Consider the following 26,717-nt stretch of genomic DNA (forward strand, 5'->3'; position numbering starts at 1 on the left):
ATGTATACATTTTATTACATTTATGTTATAATGTAATAAAAAATAGCATTCAGTGAAAATAAACATTTTGAGTTCTGATAGCTCACATTTAGTAATTTACTGTCACTACTTGCTTTAAGCACTGGCAGTAGAATAACAGAAAGAGCTCCATTTTACTATGTTATTTATATGCCATTAGATTTCTTTCCTAATTTGTATAAGATATTGACTGAACTTGGCTTGCTTATGTTTACAGCAGAACACACTGTGATATTAAGTTAATTCCCCAATTAGCTGTCTTTCACTGGTCCATATTTTCTCCTTCCACTATGGTAGTTGTAAGAGGATTTCTAGCTCGCCGGCGCTTGCTACAGAAGAGGACCATCAAACAGCAAGAGGTCACCTCAATCAAAAGCTTCTTGCAGAATGCTGAGGATATGGGATTGAAAACATACGATGACTTGGTGATTCAAAATGCCTCTGACATTGCTCGGGAAAATGACCGGCTCCGCAACGAGATGAACACTGCTTACCACAGGGAAAAGGGAGAGGCTAGAAACAGGCCAGAAGAAGGCCAGAAAAGGTAAGATGAGAAACACCTGCTGTGAAGAACTAATGAGTCTCTTCAGTTTTTGTGAATTCCTTCCCTGCTTAGAAAACAATAGAAATGACAGAAGGATTGCAGGAGGATTCTCAAGTATGTGCTCATCTCAAATCATTAGTTTGTTTTTTTTTTTTCCCCTGTATATCAGGTAATTAATTCTAGAAACTTAAGGAGACTACCACATCCTATTCAGGAGGCACTGAGCTTAGAGGAACTTATTCAAGTCTCTGAAACACTTATTTTTTACAGAAATATGTCTAATTCTATGATAAATAGATTATGATTTAACTTCATCAGACCAAACAGGCCAAAGAAAAATTCCCCTGACTTAAAATACCAACACTGAGAAATTGCCTAGGTAATGAAAATCAGCTAGGAAAGTGTTAAAATACAGTAAAGTCCAGACTAATAAATCCTGATTTCTCATTGAAACAAGTAGATTGATTGTGAAGAGGATGCTTTTATTTAAAAATGGGCAAATGTTGTTTTTTTTAACTCATGTCAGAATTTTCAGGAGTTTCTATTTTACAAAACCAGTAAATGCTGGAGAACCATTCTCTAGGAACTGAGTCTCTGATTTCTCTCTTAGACAGCTGAGTGGGCAGAGTTAGCATTTGCAGTTAATCGATGTATGTGAATAGAAAGAACGTGTCCATAACTTGCTGGACATATAAATGTTTATTTTTCCATAGGAACTTAATTTTCATCCAGAACAACTCCCTTTGCTATCATTGTTTTTGTCAGTGACTTTAATAAAAGTGAAAATGGCAGTGCATCTGCTTAATTAGCTTCAAATATCCCAGTGATTACAAATTGGAGGAAATGCCTATGTAGGAAAGACTGTAATTAAACATTACAGTGAAAACAAATTATCCACTGAGCACCATGCTTTCATCTTTTGCTGTTTCATTTGCTACATGGGCAGCTGGCTATATCCTGTGCATGAATTTCAGCTCTGCTGGTGATTTGCCATGCAGAAATACAATTTAAAAAGACAAATGCTTGGGGATTTGTTTGAAAAATGGCAGTATAGACATCTTCTATCTATTACATTACTACTCTAAGTTAAAAGGGTCTCAGTGTTTTGATTCTTGGAGGAATAAAATGTTTGAAGAAATTTTGTTAAAAATCGATTTGTTAGGAGCAGCTGGAAGGTTATTTCTCAATATGTATTCAAATAGCAAAGAAAAAAAGGGAGAAATTGAAAAACTGGATTGTAAATGAAACAACTAAACATGACATCATAATAATAAAAATTATTATTAAAAGTAATAACTAATAATTAAGTTTAAACTGGAAGATATAGGGATATCTGGGTGGAACTGCTCAAGCAGCCAATGTAGCTGGTTAAAAAGGTCATCTAATATTTTAAAGATTTGCATTATCTAAATAGAATTTATAGTTGTCCTTTTAGAAAATAATGATAAAGGCTCAGCATTTGCTGCCTCAGTAACTTTCTATTAAAATGGATTTCCCAGAAATTATCATTCAGATTAAAAACCCAGCTTTTGATTGTGCGCAGCAATCAAAGTGTGAACAATTCATTCAGTGAATGTCTGGTCAACAACATGAGACTGCTTAAGCAAGGCTGCATTTGTGTAAAAAAGGGCCGGTGTCCTGATTTATCATGAAACAGGAAATGGAAGAAAGCTAGCAGCTTGATCTGGATTTGTTTGTCAGAAGATTACTATCCACATCCCCTTGACACAGCAGGGGAGTTGTGAGATTGTTTACCAAAAAGCTGTTGTTATATTTGCATGAACAGGTTCATTGTTATTGCTTGAATAATGCATCTGGGCCTCTTTTCTGTGTTTTCAGAGCTGAAGACAAGGGTGGGAAGGTCTCTGAGGACAGCTTTGCCGGCTGTCGAACGTCTAAGCACTTTCACTCCAGCTCCGTCCCTGTCCCCATGGCAGTGGATGGCTTGGTACATTCTGCGGCTGGGTCATCCATCAGATCCCCCTCCCTGCACTCTGTTTTCAGCATGGATGACAGCAATAGCCTGCCATCACCAAGGAAACAGCCTCCTCCCAAACCAAAGAGGGACCCCAACACACGACTGAGTGCCTCCTACGAGGCTGTTAGTGCTTGCTTGTCGGCAGCTTCTAAAGAAACCGCTAATGAAGGTTAGACATAAAGGCAGAGACAGTTGCAAATGTTACTCTGAGTTATTGATTTATTCTTCTCACTTTGATCCTTTTAAACACAGTCAAATGCCTTTGAGAGGTCCTGCTTCCTTGAAATATTTCAGTGGCAGTAAATAAAATTAGCCAATTTGTCATTTATTCCCAAATCAGCAAATAATACTCATGTGTTCTAATTGCCCAGTTTGACAAAATCAAAACCTATTTGTAGAAATCTCTCTAGAAACAAGTAATGTGTCAACATGAGCTATTCTACCCCACTGACCATTTTATTTCACCTTTTAAATTGTTAGAATATCTTGCATCACTAAAACAGAATGCTCGAATCTTGAATTTCACTGACATAACATTAAACTTTCTCCTACATTGTCTCTGTGCTCACATGAATAACTTATGCATTCAGTGTTTGTTTGTTTGGGGTTTTTTTGCCATAATTTGTTTAAGAGTGATTTTTGTTTAGAAGGAAAGTGCTGCAAGTGTACCAAAATGTCTCAGTGCGTTATGGTACATATAGCATGGTTTTGAGTTCACTTGTTTTATTCTCCTTTACCTTTGAAATTAATGGGTGGAAGATGATAGAAAGAAATGCATTCTGCTTTCCTTGATAAGCCTGACTTGTCATGTTTTGTGTAAATGATCCTCAAGGTTTATCAAGGAAGATCCTGCAGGTTGGGTTTAAAGTTCTCCATAACTCACTAGTCCGGCATACAATGGATCGAAATCTTTGCAGCTCCCTCTCTCAAAATAATTGCTGTTCTCGTGTCCAGTTCATTAGGTGAAAGTCCATTTTTCTTAATCTCTTCCTTGCCCATTCAAGCTCTTTGTAAGGAGACATAAACTACACCAAACATACTTTTAAACTAGTATGGTTTAATGACATCTGTAGTAATTTAATCTTTATGTATCCAAATCTGCAAGAGATTTAACCAAGAAGTTCTAGCAGACGTGTTTTGAAAGAACAAAAATTGATATATGTATGTGTGGTCTTAACAATAATGCTTACATATACTCACAAAATAATTTTGGAGTTCTTATATGTATGAAACAATAGGGCAAGTGTCTGTGCCATAAACTCATTTTCCAGGAATTATGTCAGTTTTGTATTTTTGTCCAAAACCAGCTCTGATTTATACCATTGAATTTTGATTTTAGAAGACCAATACTAATCTCTTCAGTCTCTAGTCTCTTCACTCCATACATGCCTGGAGGCTATAAAGAGACATCTAGTTTAGTCAAATGTATACTCACTTAGGGATTTGTCCTTAGGCTATGGGACTCCCTAAAGTTATAAATTATTTCCACACCTGCAGTACCAAAGAAGAGAGGGGCATAATATCATCCTATAATTGGAGATTTAAAGATATTACATAAAAGGGGGGTGTTTCAATTACTAGCAATCACATATGTGTCAAAGTAGCACTGTGCTGACTCATAGTTGAAAGCCTGCCCCTCTCCCTTGGAGCAACAGGAGAAACAAGCACACATTTCCATGTGTTACAGATCTTGCAGTGTACATTTGAATTCAAAATATACTTTCTCAGGTGCGAGTTCTCATCTTTTAGTGGCAGTAGAGATTACCAAAGCAGATTATGTGCCCAGGTAGCAAAGGCCTGTGGTTGGGTAGGTGAAAATTTTATTCCTAGAAGTATTTATGCTTTTGCTTGGAGTCTTGTGTTTGTGACTGTTGCTTATTATAGAACTAAATGGACAACATTTGAAGGCTAAAGTACTAGACCAGTGTAAGAAAAAACTGACTTTAACTTGGTAATAACACAGACTTTTTTCACTTTCCTAGTACTGACCCGTCCAAGACCACACAGTGATGACTATAGTACCATGAAAAAAATACCTCCTAGAAAACCAAAGCGAAGTCCAAATACAAAACTTAGTGGCTCTTATGAAGAAATACCTGGCCAAAAGCCTGGGGATGTAAAAAAAGCAAGCACAGTAGTTAAACCAGGTGTTTATGACACTGTGACAGTACAGAGAGCAGCTTCTACTGATGGACCACAACATGGTGTTCTGAATCTCTTTATGTCACAAGAAGAGGAGGAAAATGAGCCTGTCTATATTGAAATGGTAGGGAATGCAGTGAAAAGCAGTTCTGCTGAAGCAGAGTGTCCAGAACAAGGAGAGTCTGTATATGAAGAAATGAAGTATTTTCTACCAGAAGAAGGAAGCAATGGTAATGGAATAATTCCAGTAGTGACTGGATCTCCTCCTCTGTTGTTTGAAAGCAAAAAAAATATTAACATTGAAGATGGAACATTGGATGGAAACAGTCAAGCAGCTTTGATCTATAAAGACTCATGTGACATTCCAGCCCCTTTCCCTAACTTGCTCCCCCACAGACCACCACTTCTTGTATTCCCTCCAACCCCTGTCACATGTTCACCTGCTTCTGATGAATCACCTTTAACACCACTAGAGGTGAAAAAGCTTCCTGTTTTGGAAACCAACCTAAAATACCCTGTGCAGTCAGAAGGTTCAAGTCCATTATCACCCCAGTACTCCAAAGGCCAGAAAGGGGAGAATGAAAGACCAGTATCTCCAGGCTTGATGGTGTTCAGTGTTTCCACCAAAGTGACTCCTCCTTCCACACCACCTCCTCCACTGCCACCACCACCTCCTCCTGTACCACCTCCTGCTTCCTACCGGGCTTCCACACATTTTGCATCTCCTCCAGAGACTTGTACTAGTTTTCTGATTAATGCAGGGAAAACAGGTACAAATTCAGATCTGTCAAAAGTACCTCAAAGAACCAGTCCTGCTCAGCTTGGATGCTCATCTCCATTCTCCAAACTGCCTTACTCTCCAAAGGTGGCAAGAGCGGATAACAGGAAATTGAACTCAAATTCATCGTCTTCATTTCCATACAACCCTACAAACTCAAGGTCATTGACCAGTCCCCTTGATGAGTTAACTAGCTTGTTCAACTCAGGAAGGAGCGTGCTACGAAAATCTGCAGCAGGACGTAAGATCAGGGAGCCAGAAGGTAAGATAGTTCTCTGTGTTTCTGTATTGTGTAATTTTTCTGCATCAAAACTTTCTTACCTTGGAAACTGATAAAGTGGGCAAAAATGCATAATGAAAACCTTGATTGATTTGGGGTTTTTTTAAAGGTCTGTTGTAGTCATAAGAAACACATATAGAATATAAATGACATATAAAAGCTATATGTCTTCAGGTTTTGTCTGAGATATCAACTTTTCTTCTACCAAAATGTTTGTATGACACAAGTTTAGATGTTCTTTTAACATTCCAGCTGTCGCAGTAAAATAAATACAGATGTTTCACACATTGTGTGAAAGACGAGCTTGGGTTATCAAAATATAAAAATACTTTGAATTAAATATATGGCTAGGTGGCTGGTAGATGTGCTTTACTTTGAAGACTGTCTTTTAAAGTTTGATCATTTCATTTCCCTGAAATTCTGTATTTGGGGATATAGTTTTTATTATTCCCCTAAATAATGCTTGGACGGAGAGTCATGCAGCGAACAATATTTAAAAAATTAAACTAAATCCTGGTTCTGCATCTCAATAACAACACTGACTCCAATACTTTTGGAGTACTTGAATCCATTACTTTTCTGATTTAAAAAAAAAAAGTTTCCTATTGAAAATATTCAGCACAATTTATATGGAAATTTCTCCCCATAGTAGTATCTCCTAAACACAGAATTTTTTGAATTTAAAATTTAGAGTGAGAAAATCTCTAGACTGTTTCTCTGCTTCTTCACTTCTATTTGTCCAAACAGCTTGTCTTAATCAAGAACTGTGAGCAGCACATTCAAAATAAGGAATACATAATCATAGAATTACTTAGGTTTGAAAAGAACATTAAAATCATTGAGTCCAGCTGCAAAACTCTTTCCATGATTTCAACTAATCATAGTTTTCCAGCTGCACAGTTTCCAGCTCCTTCTGTTTGTTGCCCATGCTACATGCTTTGGTGTGGATGAACTTCCATTGGCCTATTGATGTCCCACCTCTTTGGGAAGAATCCCAAGTCATACTTTTGAAATACAAAGCAATCCTGTAGAGAACAGGATGGATTCTTTGTCCATTTTCTTAAGTACCTACTGCTCCACTGATTTTAGTATCATATCCTAATTTATACAGCCATACTATAAAAGGAGCAGGTGTTTGTTCTTGCTCTGCATACGTGTATGTATGTCTGCCACCCTACGTCTCTATTCCTAAGAACCTTGGCAGCGTTCAGCCAAAATTGTTTTCAACTAAATACAACAAGGAGATAAAGATCTCAAAATTATCTGAGTTTCTACAAGTTTTGTGAAAGTTAGTGTCTAGGTGGAGACAAGAGATGTTCAGCTATCAGAGGAACTATGGTTGGCAGACCCCTTCTGAGTCCTCCAAACCCTGAAAAAACTTTAGCTGGACCTTGCTTGTTCTTGTATGCTGAATTCAATTCTGTATGTTGAATGAGCTATGAACTGAGACTTCATCAGTTCTCAACCCCAAGAGAATGTTTTTTTTCTTATGCTAAGTGTTCAAATTGATGAAATTGGTAAAGGAGTTATTACAGTAGTTCTGCTTGCTTTGACAAAATTACTCAATAACATTCACTGTCTATAAATATATGTAGGATATTTTCTGTGGGTTTTTTGATGGTTTTGTGGTTGATTTTGTTTGTTTGGTTGGTTGGTTTTTTAAGTTGGGAGTCTTGTTTTATCATTTGGTTTATAAATTTTTATCTGCTGGGAAGTAACTATTAAAGTTAGTTCTTTGGATGTATCTTCTCAAGTCTCTCTCAATGTACCTGGTGAGAAAGTGTTGTAAACCACTCCAACCAGGTCAAAAATAAATAAACTTTACATTAAAATAAAAGTTGCTTTGGAATGGAAGATTTTTGCAAATGCAATGATCAAGTAAACGTGACCAAGATAGAGTTCAGCTTGGGTCTCATGTGGGTTGAAGCTAGTGCATTAACAGAAGGTACCATAAAAAAACCTCTAAATTTACCTTTCACATGGACAATGTACTTCTAAATATTTCATCAAGGGAGCAGTAAGTATGAAAGATCAAAGTTCAAGAAAGATATACGATAAAAAACCTGAATCAATATTTTATGAGCTAGGAAGCTACTGTATACTAAGTGCAGTTATATACAAATAGTTCAATGATAAGTAGATGGATTGAAAGTAGCTAAGAAATACAAGTGAACATATATGTGTATTTTTACAATTTGCCTTTTTTCATGTATTTCAAGTGTTCAACTATTTTCTAGGGTAACAGCTGGCAAAAATTTATTTTACCTTTCATGCAAATAATAAGATGGCAGTCATCAGAGCTGACTTCTTACAAGTTGTGTAAAACTAAAAGTTGTCATGTGCTACTTCTGATATTTTTATCACCTCTTGCCTAATGCATATTAATTTCCTAGAAGACTCCTCCTTTTCTTTTTATCATTTTTAGTATTTTATTTATTGGCAATGATATGATGGAAAAAAAAAACTCAATAGAATTTCAGGAAAGTTGAAGACATGGCCTAGAACAGCACTCTATAATGTGCAGTTTCCTTTACTTTCAGAAGTTATAACCCATCAACAAACTTAACTAAAACTAGAAAGTAAAATTCTGGGCCATTTTGAAGTCATGGAGAATTAGCTATGGGAATCAGGGAGTTTCTGTATTGGATCATCAGCCTTGGAGATGAAAGCCTCCTTGCCAATATAAGAGCAAAATGGACAGATCCCCTAGCATGCCTCCCTCTTGCCTGGAGGAGTAATTTTAAGGCCTGAGAACACTTATGTCCTTTTGGCTTCTGAACTCTTTGTGAGAAAAGCTCATCCAGAATTACAGTAGAACACGTTTGTGGTTTTCTGATGTGCCAAAGAGTTATTGTGAACTGGACTGAGAGCATTGTCTTTCAGAAGGGCAACAACAAAAAAATCAAATGGCAAAAATTTTTCTTGGTGGTCGAGCCTGGCCTTTTTCTTAATACAACACTAGCCCCTGCTGGTTGAAACAATGATCCGGATCATATAGTATGCAATTTCATGCAAAATACTTCACATGTAACAAGAGAAGTTTTTTGCCCTACAAAGCTGTAACAGGTGAGAACCTAGATAAGGTGATTTCTCGAAGGTTGGGAAAAGTTATCATTGAAACTGCAGCTGTATTGTTATACAGGGATTTGTTTTTACCCCATATAAAATGAGACTTGAGACTTGAGAGTAGATAAATGATAATATACACACACACAAATCTTCTTGAGGTGTAGCAGGTAGCCACCGCACTTTTCTGTTCTCTGTGATTTCTGGAAGTGAAACTTTTAGTTTGCAAGACAGACTGAAACTGAATGGTCATGTGCAGGGCCCCTACTCAAATAGACAGGACCTGAGATTTGAAAGTAGACCTCATGAAACCAAATTCAATCCTTTAATCACAAAACAGCACTGCTTAGCAGGATATCCAAATGTTTTTGACTATTCAACGTATAAGACGTTCCTTATATAAGAAAGAGACAATTACATATTTAAGCATTTCATATTAAATATTTATGAGCAAGGACAGAATTTTCTGTTCCTCAGTGTGGAGGAATGATACTCAGATTTTGCTAGGTCGTGATGTTATTTCTCTTAATTGGTACAGTTGATATTAAATTATTCCATGCAAAGGGGAATCAGTTCACCTTCAGAACAAAAGGTAGAAGAAATCCTAACCAATCACCCATGCTTAGATTGGCAGAGTGAGTATTCATGTGGATTTTGAAGGGGAAGGAGCAAACCATGCTCCTTCCAAGGAGATATGATTTTACCTTAACCTGGGTGAATTTCTTACCGTTAGTCTATCGAGATGAAAGCACAGTGTTTTCTCAATTTTTCTCACCTGTTGAGAAAAAATTGACACAGATACTTAACTTCTGTGTCTCAGAAAAGGAAAATACACAAGTTTGCAACCCCACATCTAGGTGCCTAAGAAGAAAAATTAGGAAGACATTTCCTTTATATATGTCACCAATGTATAGGCATCAAGTTTTGTGAAATAGCATTTCAGTACAAGTAAATATGTAAGTTCAAGTCTACCCATTCTTCAGTGACCTATTCCTTTCCAAACGGTTTGGTAACAACAGCAAAGGCGTGGAAACTTTAGATTTTTAACAGTTTATTGTTATCAATACTGTTATTGTTTGTCCAGTATCCTGAACATCCATTCACTATGTGAATCCTTTCTTCGCTTACTTCCTAAGTGACATATTTTCAATATGATATTCATATCAGTGTCTTATTCCACATTCTCCAGTTTAAGCATTGAAAGTCACAGGAAGATAGTTACAACTGACAAATAAACCAGATATTTAGATGTACTTTGTGACTAAAGCTTGCCAAATGCCCTCTATTGAGATTGACTCAAACTTGGAGAACAACAAAAATGTAATGTATATGTATGAAAAGTACTGTCCTGTCAAAGGTAGGTATCCCTTTGATAGCTAGTAAATAATTTCCCTTATCATCAGGTAGAGCAAGCTATTGTGCACCTAAGGTCTCAACCGTGGATTGCAAATTAAATCCCTACTTGTGCTTCTGTGATGAAATCCCAGGCCTTTTCCCTCTATGCAACTCAGCTTCTTGTCTTAAGCAACTTAATAAAGATAATAATCATATCTCCATCTCCTTCCTGTTTGTACAATGAAATAGATCTACTTGCTTTGTGGCAAAAGCTAAAAACTTACAAACCATGAGTAATATAAAAAGCTGTGTTTTCAACTTTTATCTTTTACCTGTAAATGCTGGAGGAATGATTGTATAAAGCATCAAACTTCTGCATCTTTGAAGTAAAATTCTCAAATCATTAAAACTTAGTCAATTAAGCTTCAGCACACTTCTCAGAAAGAGATTACCTTTTTACATAACTGCCTTAATTAATAGGGATTGAGGTTGACTTTCTGTGACTAATTTTCAGATCAGATCTCTAAACACAGGAGAGTCATCAACCTCTGATGTAATATGTGGAGTTGGAAGAGACCTATCAGGATCATCAAGTCTGATTCCAGGCCCTGTGCAGGACACTCCAATAAGCACATCATGTGCCTGAGACTGTTGTCTAAACACTCAAAGTGAAAACAGGCTTGGTGCTGTGACCGCTTCTCTGGGAAGCCTGTTCCAGTGCCCAACCACCCCTTGGGTGAGAAATCTTTTCCTGATACACAATCGCCTCCCTTGCCCTGCTGGCCATGCTGTCCCTGATGTCCCCCAGGACAGAGTTGGCCCTCCTGGCTGCCAGGGCTCTGCTGGCTCAAGTTCAACTTGCCATCAACCAGGACCCCCAGGTCCCTTTCTGTGGCACTGCTTTGCAGCTTCTTGTTCCCCGGTCTGTCCATACATCCAGGGTTGCACCATCCCAGGTGCAGAATACAACACTTGTTAAACTTCATAGAATTGTTGATTGTCCATCTCTCTTCAGGGCCTCTCTGCCCTCAAGGGAGGCAACAGCTTTTGCCAGTTTAGCATCATTGGCAAACTTGCACTTTCACTACGGACTACTTGCAACTCTCAATCTGAATCTCTTGCTGTAGGTGCAGAAAAGTGGGAGGAAGCACTGGTAGTAAGAGTTCATTGTGACTCATTACAAAAAATGCCCTTTCTCGGCTAGCCACAAATGGCCTATACAGAAAATTACACAGGAGTAGACAGAACTGCTGGCAATACAGTTGCCATTCAGCCCATGCTAGGTGATTTTTCTAAGGAAATAATTACAGTTTCTATTATTGCAGCAGAAAAAGGTTAGAAGAGTCTAAAGAAAGTATAATCAATTCCTATTTTCAGAATATATATATAGCCTGTACAGCCTGAAAGATACCACCTTAATCTGCAGTCTTCTCCTGATCTAGAAGTCTGCCATTATCTGGATAATGTATCAGAAAAGACCTGTTGTTTCTGGATAAACACAATGTACCTAGAATAATTTTCCATTTCAGAATGGAAAACTGAAAATGTCTGAAAACTAGTATATTTTACTGTTGAAGACTGTTCTGGGTTTCTGTTATGACTTTTTTTTCACTAAAGTATTTCAATTTCTGGTTGACTTCACTGTTGTTACAGCCTAAAACCTTGTAATATGGAATTTGCTTTGGTTATCTGTTCCAACATGTGAAAGAGGCTTTGTGTGTGATTACCATAAATAAATTTAACCCAAAGATTATTACAAGAACAAATCAAGTCTAATTTTCAGTTGAAAAAAAATTATTTGCCATAAAAATTCATATTTATTTTGCATTTTAAGTGCTTGTATTGAAAATAAAATCAGATCTTTATGCCTCCTCCTTATATTTCCAAAAGCTGTATTAATGAAGGGGTTGAAGGAGACTGTAGAGCCCCAGGATCACAGAGGAAAATATCACTGCATTTTTGATTTCCAACAACCTTACACTGTAACTATCTATGGCTATTAAAAAGAGATCCTAGAGTAGGCAGCACCTTTGTCTGCAGGCTCTCTCATATTCCTACCAAGTCACTGCTGAGGAGGAGCACTGAGGAAAAGCAATTGCACTGACTTTTCTGTTCCTTTGATATGGTCTATTTCTGAGAACTGCAGGCATTTCTTTTAAATTAATGACTCTGTTTTGCATCCTCTCCATTGAGCTGGTTTTACTTTGTGTCCTTCATCCTGTCTGATACTTGAGTACAATAACTACACCATACTGGTTCATATTAGTGCATTTCAAACCCAAAGTTTTCAATAATATCCCACTTTTAATTGTGACTTGGATAATTCAGGTAGATATTTACAGGATTTTTATTTTCATAGCAATGTCTTTTCTTCAACATCTGATGTAACATCATGGTTCCAAATTCAGTAATGATTCAGAAAGCTGTCTCTTTACTAACACTGTTACGGGCTTCTTTAAACAGTAAGAATTTTATTTGTAATTCACAATGCAGAACCACTAATTATTTTGTTTAGGAACCACTACATCATTAATTGTAAACCAATTGTGAGAAATTGGCCATATCTAAGAGAAAAAAAAAAAAAAATTATTTGTACCATCATGTTCCTGATAACAAAGAAGAATATGGGTATTTGGCAGTAAATGTCATGTCACTTCATTTTACGGGAATTCCAGCATTTGAAACATAAGGAAGAATGAAATATGGACATACATTTTAGTGAAGGTCTCTAATTAGATTCTCAGCTTGAGTGAGAAATCTCTTCAGATGTTTTTAACTTCTTTACATCCATCTCAGCATTAAATTATCTTTTGTGAAGAACCTCAGTAGAGAACAATAATTCCATTTCACAGAAAATGTCAAGATTGTGACATTTATGTTTGTTTTAGGCTGAAATGAAAATCAAGCTTTCCAAAATTCTGTGCAGAAGTAAATATTCTTTCATGTCCAGGCTCTCAAAAGTGTTTGTAAACTACTGAAATGGTCTGCCTCAAAGATGGCAAAAATGCTTCTTACTGCAGTAAAATAAAATGCTTCTTACTGAAAATGTTAGCAACTAAATGTGTTGACCTTTTTTTAGACTTAGATAAGTTCAATAGTAGTCATTTCAAGATTGGTCAGGTTGACATTTCAGAGTATGACTGTCTTATAAAGAAGCCAGGCTACCTCTAAACTCCTTAGCTCAGGTATCCAAGAGCTGTGCAAACTCCAGCTCCTCAGTGATGACCCAAAGTTATTGGCAGGACTCATGCAGCTCATCATGAAACTGCAACTCTAAAGACCTGGATGTGTGGATTATATTCCAGTTCCAGCACTGAAATTTTTGGGGGCTGGATGGAGAAGTGAGAGAAGACAATTTAAAAGAGACTGATAAAAAGACTTGATCATAAATGTGAGGGTGCCCTGACCCTCCTACTCTCTCCTCACTGCTACACTCTGCATTCTTCCTGGCGCCACTAGTGCATTGGAAAATACAGGAACCTTAAGCTCAGTGCTCTTTTGGCTTGAGTTTTCATTCTCTTTTAAAATGAAAGGCATGAAAACTAGTTTTATCCTTTGCGTGGTGAAAATTTTAAAGCAAAAATGCCTTATTAAATTAGGCCTGAAGTTTTACATTTCATTATTTCTCTTAGCTTATTCTTTAGGGGCTGGTTGCAGAACAATTCTGACATACTAGTATCATTTAGTGACAGTTTTTAGCCACTGATTATCTGTATTTGTGCACAGTATGGATGTTTATCACACTGCTTCTGTGATAGCCGTATGTTCTTGCTTTGAGGTTAATTGTGTCATTGACCATCACTCTGTCCTTTCAAAATGAACTTAAAAACAAACTAAATAGATATCTAAATTCAATTTTTTGTCTTCGAAGCTCACTTGGAAAGCAAAATATGAATGTTGTCTGAGAAGTTTTTCAGAACAGCTGTCCCTCTTTGGTGGGCAGGATTACAGTACAGGTGAACCAGAAATTTTCCTTGGATTGCTCCTCAGGATCTGCTCAAACAATTTATCTGCTTAGTGCAATCACTTATGCCAAGACTTCAGTGCTGCAATCATTGCCAGAACTGGTATGAGATATCCTGAAAAATATCTGTGGAAGCATTCTGAGAGCAGTAAATAGAACTGATGTGATGCTTCTGGAAGTAGCAAGCCCCTATCTGTTTGTTTGTTTGTTTGTGTTTTTGTAGGTTTATTTTTACAATATTTGAAACTGTGTTTGAGGGGGAGGAAGGTTGAGACAGTGTCTTGTCACATAGTTTCTTTTAACAGCAGCTAAACTCCAGCAGTAAAGGCTGTTCTGTAACTGAGATACCACACAAAAACGTAAACAGACTTATATGTTCAAGAACTGCTGTATCCACACAAACTTGAACAGTTTAAAAAAGGGAAGCTGTGTTTCTCAGCAAATTGCCTCCTCCTTTTCCAGCACACCAGCAGGTTTTTAAACACACAAATACAGAAAGTAGACTCTTTGGTCAGCCAATCAACACACCTAGCAGTAAATAAAACTATTAACAGAGTAAAATCAACTACTGCTTTTCCATATTACACTTGAAAAGGTGGGGAACACGGGGCATGGAGGGAACAAATATTTCTTCTAAGTCAGGATATTGTCCCAAGCAGTGCTCCCCTCCTTCCTGCCCTGTGTGGTTTGTTATGGACCTTAGAAAGGCCATCAGAGAATGAAATCCTCAGTCTCTGAAACAGGTACACTGACTGGAGTTCAGCTCACTTGCTGCACTGAAAAATGTTCCAAGTTCTTGCTCGGATACTATCAGGCAGGAGAGATGGCAGTCTGTCCAGATATTGTTCTATTTTTCATTCTTTGCCCCACTGTTTGAGAAGGCTGTTTTCTCCACTTCAGAATGCTATTCTCTAAACTCATGCTGGGGAAAAAAAAAAAAAAAAAAAAAAAACCAACAAAAAAAAAAAAAAAAAAAAAAAAAAAAAATCCACAACCAAATTCAAACAATCCAGAGATATCCCTGACATTGCTTCTAGGAAAGAGGAAAAGGTTTGTGGCTTGTAGTGATTGACACTGAAATAAATGTAAAATGAGCGCAGTCTTTCTACCAGCACAAATCCATTAGAGAAGAAAGCAGAAGAAACCTTCTTGTTCTGTACATTCTAGAGCTGTGATTTACAAAATTACAATTGAGTTGGTGGCTCTTCAGGGTTGTACCAGACCTAGGAGTTCCTGCAGCTGCTTCTGCAACCTCCTTCTTACTACCAGCCTCTTCCTCTGAAATTTGGCTGATTCGTATCAGACTAAAACAAAATTCTTCAGAGGAGCTCCTTCCTCAAGCACAGTGAGTTTTGCCACTTGATATTCTTCATGGCCTGTGTCTCCACTTTTTGCTTTCCAGTGTTTACACAAAGCTTCCACAAATGCAGCTTCCCAGACAAAATAAGTGGACTGTTTCTGTATTTACCTGCTCCATCAAAGAGTGCAAGCATCTGGAGTCGCTTGCAACATCGTCTGATAGCTCCACTTACACAGCTCAGAGAGAAAGGATGCTGGAAGTGACAGTACAAATTCACTGCTACCCTCCTAGGATCATCACTCCTAGGGGACAATCGCTGCTGTAAGGGTAGGCTTTGTGAGGTGAAATAAACCAATGAATAATTATTGCCTCTGATGGCAGGGGCAGCCAGCAGCACAGCTAAAAGGGTGAGACAGGCAGCACATGCTAATAGGCTGGGGAATCCTGTCTTGACAGTTTTCAGCCTGCTCCATTTCTTTCAGCAAATAAGATGCAGCTGTTTGCCTCCAGCTCTCAGCAGACAAAGTAAACAGTCATGTTACAGAGGGTCACGGTGTGACTTCATTTGAGTAAACTGAATTACTCTGAAGCAATATGCATTTATCCAGCAAAAGGACACCTAAGACAACCTGTGCTGAGGATAGCTAGCAAATGCCACAGACAAAGAATGTCACTACAGTAAGTCACAGCAAAACAGGAAACACCAAGTGGAATTGAAAAGGTACAACAGAACACAGGGGTAAACATTTGAGCCAAAATAAAATGGCCTGTTCTTATTTAAACTTCCTCTCCCTTTCCTTCACCAAAAACTATCTGCAAATTTTCTGAAATCACCATATCTTTTTTTCCCTCACTTCACAACATCCACTTGTCACAGTAAATGGAAAAACTATCCAGGGTCAGCCTGGATTAGGATTCAGTGTATTCCTAATTTTCCCAAGAAGGAGTGAGAGCACATATCAGAAATCCCTTCTGTCTGCAACGTCTTGACTTTCAGATGCTGGTTAATGGGATCCATCAGTTCTCTCTTATTAACATGTTTAATGACAAGCTGCTTGATTTGAAATTTAGATTTTGCTGGATGCCAGCTGTAGGCTTTAAGGAAATTGAGCTATTTAGCTTTTACATTCCATGGTAGCACAGGTACAAAACCTTCTCCTCCTGTACTACATGAAATTATCAGCCAGAATTTATGTGTTTTCCTGTTTTCATAGTTGCTGATACAGAAAGTATAACTGTGGATCTTCCTACCTAAAACTGTGTATTGATAATTAGTTACAGAAAGTCATGTTTTCCATAAATGAGGAAATAATGTTTGATTTTATACTGAGATCGTTTCAGCTTTAGGACTGAGATACATCCTGCCTAGCTTGTGACACTGAATTTCCTCAGCTGGAAACTCATCATTAGCTCTCTTTTTCATTAAGGAAAATAAATGTGTGCCTTGAAAGAATGATCATGTCAAATCATACTGAGAGGAATGCATGAATTCGTTTATACCAGAGCAGAACTAGGGAGAATCCGCTCTCCCTCTACAGTCATGATGAAACCTTTAAATGTGACTTCAGTAGAAGCTGTGCAACAGTTCAGTGCTTCACCAGCCCCATATGATTTTGAGGCAGTTTTTTTTTTTTTTTTTTCTGAGATAGATTAATACTGACCACTGATTTTTGATCCTGGTAACTAGTGCTGTCAAAGTGAAGGGCTGCATTTGTTTTACTAAGTGAGACAATGCCAGGGGATGTCCTTGGAATGGCATCTCACTCTGCACAGTTGAAGTGCAGAGCAATCCCCAGCGTTCCTTGGGACCTGGCAGGCTGGCTCCCTTCCAGACACATCTGGGCGTGGTTCAGGAAAAGACGCAGCTCCAGGGACTATTCCCAGTAGATTATTTGGATTCCTCTCTGCTGTGGAGGGCAAGGAAAGTGTAGTAGTACTGATATGGGTCTCTTACCATTTGCCTCAGGGCCAGAGAACAGTTGTGATCACATTTGAATAACCAGGATAGACAAAGCAAGCAGTGCTGCACAAAGCATCCAAGGTAAGCATGAATGGGATCCAAAACCTGCTGAAAGCAGTGGAGCCTTCTGTTGTTATTAATGAGCTTTCAGTTAGACTGTAAATGATCACTAAATGTTAAAAGGAGAAGTTTTTGAAAAAGAACATATGGGGACAAATGTATCCATATACATTATGGATATACCTACATTTAAAGAAAGGAGAGTAAAACAAGGGATTTGACAGAAAAGTAAAATACAACCCTATCTGTTGAGGTACTGCTGTGCCTTTTATAACATACTGGTTTTCATATCTTACTGTACAATGAGTCTATGATGATTCCACCTAAATTCTGATATTAGTCATCGATTTATATTCTGTCTTTAGACTTTATAAAATAGGCTAAGTATATGATTTCCTTAGTAAACTAATAGTCTCTCAAAATATTTCAGTTTTCTACTTTAATCTGTCATATGAATAGAGCTAATACTGGCTCATTTTCTAATTTGGTGATAAAGCATTAGTTCAGCCTAAATACTACTTATTAAATAATTATGATGCTTAGGATCATACATTTTATGTTTAAGAAAAAAAAAAGTTTGATAATAGGATATTTGGAAGTCATAGCTCAATTAAGAGTTTAAGCCAATCTTTCAACAAAAAAGTTCTAGCATGTAAACTTTCAGCGTACTGATTTCTTTTAAAAGTGAGATAGTGACTAAAAAAATGAAGGGGAAAAGCAAATACATTAATTTACATCATTGCCATACTCTGATTTTTTTTTACAAAATAAATGTAATTCTGTCCATCCTGTGCCTTATGACTTTATCTTGAGTTTTAAACTCAGTCTCTTCCAAGAACACTAGTAATGAGCAACTGTGGGTTTCATGAGCTGCCTCTTTTGCATATTGTTCCTCTTGCATACTGTTCCTCTTGCACTTTTCAAGTAATGCTGATGTAATTAATTGTGGATTTGTTGGAATATGGAGCTTGCTTGTAAGGAAATAACTTTACACTTTGATTTGTCATTCTCTGATTAAAAGCACTGTACATATGATTGCTCCCAGCTAGTAACTATGCTACTGCTGAGGGACAAATGATGTCCTCAATCTAAACATGCATACATTTTTTTAGTCCATATATCCTTATTAACTGCAAGATTAGTCAAAGTAGGACTTTACTGAGTCAGAGATACCTTTTTGGCAAAGTCAGTTTACTGAAATAATAATCCAAATACTGTTCACTTTATCAGACTCTAGATTTTCACTTAAAGCTTGTATTCCTCTTATAATCATGAACTTCTACCATGCTCTACAGCTGATACCTCTCTGTAGCTAGTCTCTTGCAAGTAAACATTGATGTCTCTTCAAATAACATTTATTAGCAGCTGAAAACTGTTAAAGATGTCATTACTTTAAAAAACATAGTATTGAAACCTGGTAAATAATCCATCCATCTACTGGGAACAGCAGAGCACAAGTCCAAGCAAAAAGCTAAGATCTGTCATGTTGGTGAAAGTGTTCAAATGTAGGAACCATATAATTTCTGATAGTTTCAGAAAGTTGATAAGGGATGAGAGAGCACTGCATACTTGTATCTGCAAGATTTGATGGCAGCAGGAGCACATCGGCATTAATGTGGAGAAAAGTCCAAACATCTATGTTAAATGACTAAGAAAACATGAGGGGAAAGTGCTTTTCAGACCAATATTTGACAGATAAAATAGGAATCAGTAGGAATTTTCAATAGAAATATTATGATAAAATGTCAGGAGACACTTTTGTTATGCTGAGGGATATTTGGAATAGTATGGAGGCAGGACAGAGAGGGATACCTCAGCACAGAAGATAAAGTCAGGACCTTCTGGCATGTTTAATAAAAAAGCAAATGCAAAGTGCTGCACCTTGAAAAGTATTACCTCATTCAATGATATAGGGATCAGGCTGTCAGGGAGCAGCCCTGGGAAAAGGGTGCTGGAGGCCCTGGGAGCTGGACAGGAGCTGGCAGTGAGCCTTGGCAGCAGAGACAGCCAACTGCATCCAGGGCTGTGTCAGTCGTTCCTCCATCCAGCACTCATTGTTAGACCATATCTGGGTACTGTGGCCAGTTTGTGCCTCCCACTGCAGAAAGATGCTGATAACCTGGAGCAAGTTTACTCCAGCAATCCCAGAATCACAGAATTGTTAGGGTGGGAATTGACCTTTGGAGACCACCCAGTCCAACCCCATGGCAATGCAGGGTCACCTACAACAGGATACCCAGGAACATGTCCAGGTGGGTTTTGAATGTCTCCAGAGATAGAGACTCCACAAGCCCCCTAGGCAGCCTGTTCCAGTGCTCTGCCATTCTCAATGTAAAGAAGGTCTTCCTCAGAAGGTGGAAGGTGAAATTTCTTGTGTTTTAGTTTATGGCCAGTGCTCCTTGTTCTGTCACTGAGCACCACCAAAAAGATCTTGGCACCATCCTCTTGATACCCATCTTTGAGATATTTGTATGTATTGATGAGATCCCCTCTCAGTCTTCTCTTCTCCAGACTAAACAGGCCCAGCTCCTGCAGTCTGTCCTCATAAGAGACATGCTCCAAACCCCTCATCATCTTTGTGACCCTCCACTGGACCCTCTCCAGGGTAATAGCTTGTCTATCTTGTATTGAGGAGCCCAGAACTGGACACAGTACATGCTCAGGGCTGGACCATGGTCCTGTGAGCAGAGGCTGGGGCAGGGGGAGCTTGTCCAGTGTGGGGCAGAGCTGATTTCAGGGGCTCTCTCCTGACGTCTGGTTGAAGTTTGCTGATGTACACAGTTAAACTTGTTCTATAGACTCATGAATCTCCTCCAATGAGGAGCTGAAGATGCCTATATATAGGAAATTAGTTCAAGTACTTTTATGTAACCCAGATTATTTTGAAATAAAATATAGGATTCTTTCTCACCCCCAAGATCAGCTAAATAAGGCAATATGAAATATATTTTCTCTATATAGTTTTCTGCTCAGAAACTAAAGGGGACATTTCTTACAATGACTGAATACAGCAAACGGGATAACAAATTTCTGTCTAGATAACTGTCCCCACAGATATGTTGCATATATTCCACTACTTATTTCTGCCAACTTAGTATGATATTCTAGCTTCATAGTAGCTATCCACAATTCTTTGTAGTATTTCATTTTACAGATACAAAGGAGAAAAGATAATTTCTTTTTTTCCAAGAGCCCTTCATGAATGCCCTGAAAAGATATCAATGTACCTATGAAACAAAAGGCTTCTCCAAACACCAATGCAAGAAAAATTCTTTCTACTTGCTCATTCTGAAATGAATTACATATGTCAGGCATATCAATAAATCTTTCAAATATCAAGAAAAATAAGGATCCCAGCCACTTCCCCAAGAAGCTTTATGTAAAAAGTGGCACAATAATTATGTAGGTGGATTATGATCTATAGGCAAGTGCACTGACTAGTAACATCTAAAAGTGACATTTCCTTTTCAGACAAATTTAAAATGAGCTGCAAAGATGCATTTTGCAGTCAGCTTGCTTGTACAAAAGCTAAATCAGGCATGCTCTTATAATTGTACCGTATGCATTTTCCATCTCAGACTTTCCATCTCAGCCTCTCCCAAGTCAATTATTGTGGGTAGAGCTGGCCTAATTTTTTTCAATACAAAGCAGATTTGCCTAAAGATCCATTTTATGAAACAGTGTCACTGAAACAATCCAATCAGATCTGACAAAATATAATGATCAAGGAATGAGGGCAATGGAGGAACGGACAAAAATCAAAAAACATGGAAATGTTTTATCTGACAGTTTGAAAATGAACTTTTTCAATTTTCAAGACAGATTTTTTGTTTAGACAAGGAAATTTTAAGAACAATTCAATGTTAGATAACTAACAGCTAAACAAAAACAGGAAGAACCTTTTCAATTAAACTAAATATTTTGAGATAACCAGAATGGATTTATAGCTTCCATTTCATTAATTAAGTTTTTAATGTTGGGGCTTTCCAAATCAGATGGATTTTTTTTTTTTTTTACTTCAGGCATAAAAATGAAAAATTGACAGAACAGTCAACATTAGGCTGTAAAATCTTCAGGTTAAGCATCTATTACCTGGTGAAAAAAATGCTTTTACTTCCCCTTGAAAAATTTTCATGTGCTTGAGATTTATAAGAATATATCCTATCTTTGGGAAAGCTGAGGATGTTATTGGAAGTATGGATGAATGCTTAAATGTTGGTTTTAATAGCTAGTCTTTTGACCTCTATTTGTTCTTGCTATCATTATGACAACCAAAATCAAGGAATAACTCTCTCAGAGTTGTCATAGAAGTAACATTTTCATTTTAGAGTGTTACAGGAGGACCTTTGCACCAGGGTCAGCAATAATACATCAGTCCTGCAGCTAAGGCCAGGCCTCAGAGGGAGCAGAAATAGTTAGGAAGACTGAAATGGAGAAAGTACTGAATTCAGCTTTGTCTTCTATGAATCAAACCTGACTATGGCAAGGAAAGAATGTGTATATATGTTCAACACACAAAAAACTCCAAAAATGCAAAACAAAAACAAGCAAACAGAAAACCCACCAACCAACAAAAAAACCCAACAAACACAGAAAAGAGAGATAAATCCTTAAGAAAATGCATGACCTTGCCAGTCAGTGCAGCATTTCATCAGCCCTGTCACACTGGAGTGGAGTGGGGATAGCCAGGGATACAGGTATTGTGGTGGGGTCCCTGCTACTATCCCCACCCATCCTGTCTTCCAGCTCTGAAGTGTCCCTGGCCCCTGAGCTCCAGTGGGGTGCACCACTTGAGCACAGCCAACGACCTGAGCCTGTTTCTTGTGGAGCACTGGGCTGACAAAGCCAGGCAAGCCCAGAGGCAGCTCCAGGCACTTTGCTGTGAGCTGTTCTGCTTTTCCTGCACATGCAATCATTCAGAGGGAGAACAAGATAAGGGCTTTGTTTTGCCCTTCTCTTTGAACAAATGCTAAAAATCTTTGGAACTCCTACAGGATCAGACCTCCTCTTGATGTCTTGAAGAAATTTAACTAAAAGGCTCTGACTTGAAAACCTGGCACTTTATAGAAAATGACAACTGATGGCTGGAGAGCCCTGAGGCTGGTAAACAATAGCCACAGGGAGGATCTGCTGGGAGGAATATTGCTACTATGGTTTAATCTCAAAAGCCAGTTTGTTTCTTGTGGTAGGAGGTAAAAGAAAAGGATAAGATCATATTATATCTGTTGCTAGTATCATTTAGTGCAATGATGAAAGGCGTTGCAGTGATGACAATGCTATGTAAGCTCATGTGAAATAGAATCTAAAATAGAGACAATGCAAACAAACAGTTGGTGAGCTATATCCACTGATATTTGTGTGGGAAGAAACAATACAAATCAAATTTTGTAATGCCTTTCACTCCCCTAAACTTTAAAAAGCTTCAAGTGGAGCAGTAACAAAAAAAAAAACCCAACCAACCAAAAAAAACCAAAAAAAAACCCTTCAAAAATCACCTATTTAAACCTTTCACTTTTATCACTGGACTTGTGAATTTAGTGATTCATTTAATAAAGTGACTTGGTCGCTCTGCGTTCATCTAATTACATGTGAAAGCCACCAGTTAAAAGGAAGCTGACAATCATTTTTTCTGTTTCTGTCAGGTGCTGAAACGAATCTGAACTTGAGGAGCAGGGAAGACCCAAATACATCAGATCCTGGATCAGAAACACAGGATAGAAATGCAAATAACCATGGAATTCAGTCATCTAATCCATTGTCCAGTTCTGTGACTGCTGAAAATGGAAATTCAGTATCAAATGGTAAGTAGTTTTTAATCCCAAAACTCTTCTAACATAAAATTGCTGAAGTGTTTCCTTGAATGAGCTCTGTGAGATATAGTCAGGCTGGAATCTTCGGAGTTGTGAAATATCTCTTTCTGGAACTGGCTTAACTTTGTATGTGTGAACTGATAAGCCCCTCTCCAATAAAAGCTGAATGTGAAGAACATAAAACAGCCTCTGTTGAGGAATTTGTAATTCCTTCAGCTCCAAGTCTATAAGCAGCCTAAGGTATGGAGGACTGAGATTTAAGCTTCTGATCCTATAATCAATACAAATGGGACAGAAAATAGGAAATCAGGATCTCCCTTTGCTGTAGGTGCCTTACTAGTGAATGATATATTGTGTATCATTGCAATATAAAATGGTACAAGAGATACAACAGAATACGTTTCAAGGTTCTAAAAGCATTAATCATAAGGAAATAACACTTCTCTGAGTTCAAATTTTTAATAGAAGTTGCTTTTTCATTTTGTATAATGAATAAAATTGCTCTTATTTTTACTTTATTTTTGATAGAAGGAGTAGCACCTTTTACATCTCTATGCTATAAAACAGACTCTATGCTATAAAACAGACTTCACCACAAATCTTCCACACTTAGCAGAGTTCTTATTCCGAAAGAAAGAGCTTTTTGCCAAATACACAAAGTAATCAGAAAGCCTGAAATAACCTTTTACATTCCAATGCTGAAAGTTGTGATCCTACATCACCCAAAACAGTGCCACATATAATTGCAGCAATAATGTATAGAAAACATAATTTTGCCCAAAAGAAAAAAAATGCCAAATTCAACTTACCTTTGGTAACTTGAGAGTAGTTGCAGGAAAACCCAATCCAGATGGTGTAGTTTGTACTCCAAACTGAACCCCTGATTAACTTAGGTTCTTGTAATTTTGCCTCTGGCCCAGCTAAACTGATGCTTCCAATCTTGGACTGAATTAACAAGGTCTTACTCAATGCACAATTGTGGTATCCTAATATTTACGTATGTGTATGCAAAGGAAAGCTCTCAGGACGTGATCAACAACTCCATTTGTCTTTCCAAGCTCTACCAAGCCTCTGCTTGCCATGTCTGTGACAATGTGCTGTTGTTGTACATGGAAGCTTTACTTATTTGATAAGGCCAATTATCAAAGTGCCTTTTACAGAAATAAACAGAAAATCATTGACAACCTGATTCTTAGCTCAAGGCTGTCCTGGGCAGTTGATCCTAAAGTGTATTAACATAGTACAAAATCAATATTTTTTCAGAACTTGCTGTTTGGCCTAGGAAGTATTTTTATTCATTTGTGGTGGTCTAGACTTACGAAAATATTTTACATTCTACCTTTTATTTGAATTAAATGAATAGTACCTACTTTTAGCAGGTACTTTGCATTAAAATTTTGTTAATTTTTTACTACTTTATTTGAGATGGATCCAAACTGAATCCATGTAAATAAATTTTTAGTTCAGGAAATTATTTGAAAAAGGGGGTTGTTTTCCATTCACAAAAACTGTGATTTTTTAGAGGGAAATTTATTTCAAGCATTTCATTCAACCAAAAACAAAAGGAGAATTTTTAGTTGGAGTACAGACAATTTAATGTAGACAAGAAAGCAATAGTGATAACTGACATATAATTTAAAAGACTAGCAGTACACTAGAGACCTTGGATATCACACCTTTCCCCTGTACATATGTAATATATAATTTCCCAGCTTCAAAAAGTGATAATCCAACCTCAAAACAACACATAGTTCCAATTACTGAGAGAACAGGATCAGATTCCCTTTGCAGCAAGCAGTTAAGAACTGAAATGCTGGACTCTCTCAGATTGGACCTGGTTCCTGAGCTTCAAACAAGAGATTAACCTTTTTCACTGTCTGTGTGTTCAGAGAAGTCCAGATGATGTAGAAGAAGATCCATATTTATGAATACTTACGTGAGCTCTATTCAGAAGTACATTAAACAACTGTTGTCCCTAGTTACAAAGTTGTGGGAAGGCACTGTTACAAGGGGGGAACTAAAAGGAGGATAGAGGGGCTTTAGAGGGTTTCAAGCTTTGTTTTAATTCTCATTTTCCTACTCTCATTTTGATTGGTAATAAATTCAGTTCATTTCCTCATGCTGAGTCTGTTTTTTCCCATGACAGTACCTGGTGAGTGATCTCTCCTGTCCTTTACTTGACCCACAAGCCTTTTGTTATATTTTCTCCCCTCTGTCCATCTGAGGAGGGGAGTGATGGAGCTGCTTGGGTGGGCACTTGGCATCCATCCAGGGTCAACCCACCAACCAGCATGCATACCTATGATACTATCCCTACATGGTAAAAAATTAATTTTTCTGTTTCAGTAAGCATGGAAATAGTAAATATTCAGGAAATATGTGATTTGGGTTTTTTTTGTTTCTTTTTTAGTAAAACATATTAAGGTCTTCTGAACCTTATTTTGAAATCAACCAGTGCATAAATCTCAGATTATAACTTAGTATTCTTCTGCTTTAGGATTACCAGAGGAAAATGACTTTTCCAGACTGTCTGCCAGCACTACAGCAGGCTCATCGATTCAAAGGCACAGGGAGAGCCACACTAGTCAGGTAAATATTGCATTGATGGCCTGCTAAACCACTAAAAGAGAAAAAGATCATAATAGGCACATGTTGAAAGCTTTCTCTTGATTCAAATTTGGGTATTGGCATTGAAAAATGCAGACTTCTTTAACACTTCTTTAACAGGTTTGTATTGAGCTAAAGACAATAATGAATTTACTACCTTTTTTTTTTCCTTTTTTTTTTCTTTTTTTTTCTTTTTTTTCTTTTTTTTCTTTTTTTTTTTTTTTTTCTGGAAGAATAATCATCCTGATCATCCTGAAAAGTTCTTCTAGTGAGTTCAAAGTTTATGAAACATATTGTTGCTGGTTGTGAGGATGCTATTTCCAGGCAGGAAATATGTCTTTTAACCCTGAGAGGACCAAGATATTATCTCTTTCAAGATACTGATTAATTCATACCAGAAATACTTGCATGAATCTAGTAGAATTTAATGCATAATTATATAATACTTTTTTATTTAAAAGCAATGAGGACTTTAAAAATGCTCTTCACGATTTTTGCAAAAATACCAAGAAGTAATAAAATAAAAATATTTATCAGTTAAAACAGCAGCAGGTACTAAGGTAATGTGAAGCTTGCATTGGTTTTCTTAACATTTCTAATGTGTTAAAGTAATTTAAAAATTGCAACATAAAATTAATTTTGCTATGCATTAAATTAACAAAAAGGGATAAAGTTTTTCATAAGATGTTTTCTTAATTCTTTCTTCAACATTTTGTATCTAATGTGAACCACTTTACTTTCTAAGTAGCCAATTCTGGCATGAGGCCATTCAAAAATTTTATTATTATATTACTTCACTTAAATGGCATTAGTGTATTCTCCTGTTGTCATTATGTCTTCAGTGCACTTTTCTAAAAGGGTAGTCCCAAGCCATT

The 26,717-nt window shown here is 37.3% G+C and overlaps 1 protein-coding gene across 1 annotated transcript in view; it reads left to right on the top strand.

The window, feature by feature from the left end:
• Positions 1-26,717, top strand: part of MYO16 (myosin XVI) — a 354,523-nt gene that overhangs the window by 312,924 nt on the left and 14,882 nt on the right. The window contains exons 30-34 of the mRNA XM_053971244.1: positions 316-562; positions 2,402-2,709; positions 4,523-5,722; positions 23,068-23,226; positions 25,733-25,824. Of these exons, the coding sequence (XP_053827219.1) occupies positions 316-562; positions 2,402-2,709; positions 4,523-5,722; positions 23,068-23,226; positions 25,733-25,824 (2,006 nt within the window). The remainder of the gene's footprint in view (positions 1-315; positions 563-2,401; positions 2,710-4,522; positions 5,723-23,067; positions 23,227-25,732; positions 25,825-26,717) is intronic.

Source organism: Vidua macroura, chromosome 2, assembly GCF_024509145.1.
Source record: "Vidua macroura isolate BioBank_ID:100142 chromosome 2, ASM2450914v1, whole genome shotgun sequence".
Taxonomy (NCBI): Eukaryota; Metazoa; Chordata; class Aves; order Passeriformes; family Viduidae; genus Vidua; species Vidua macroura.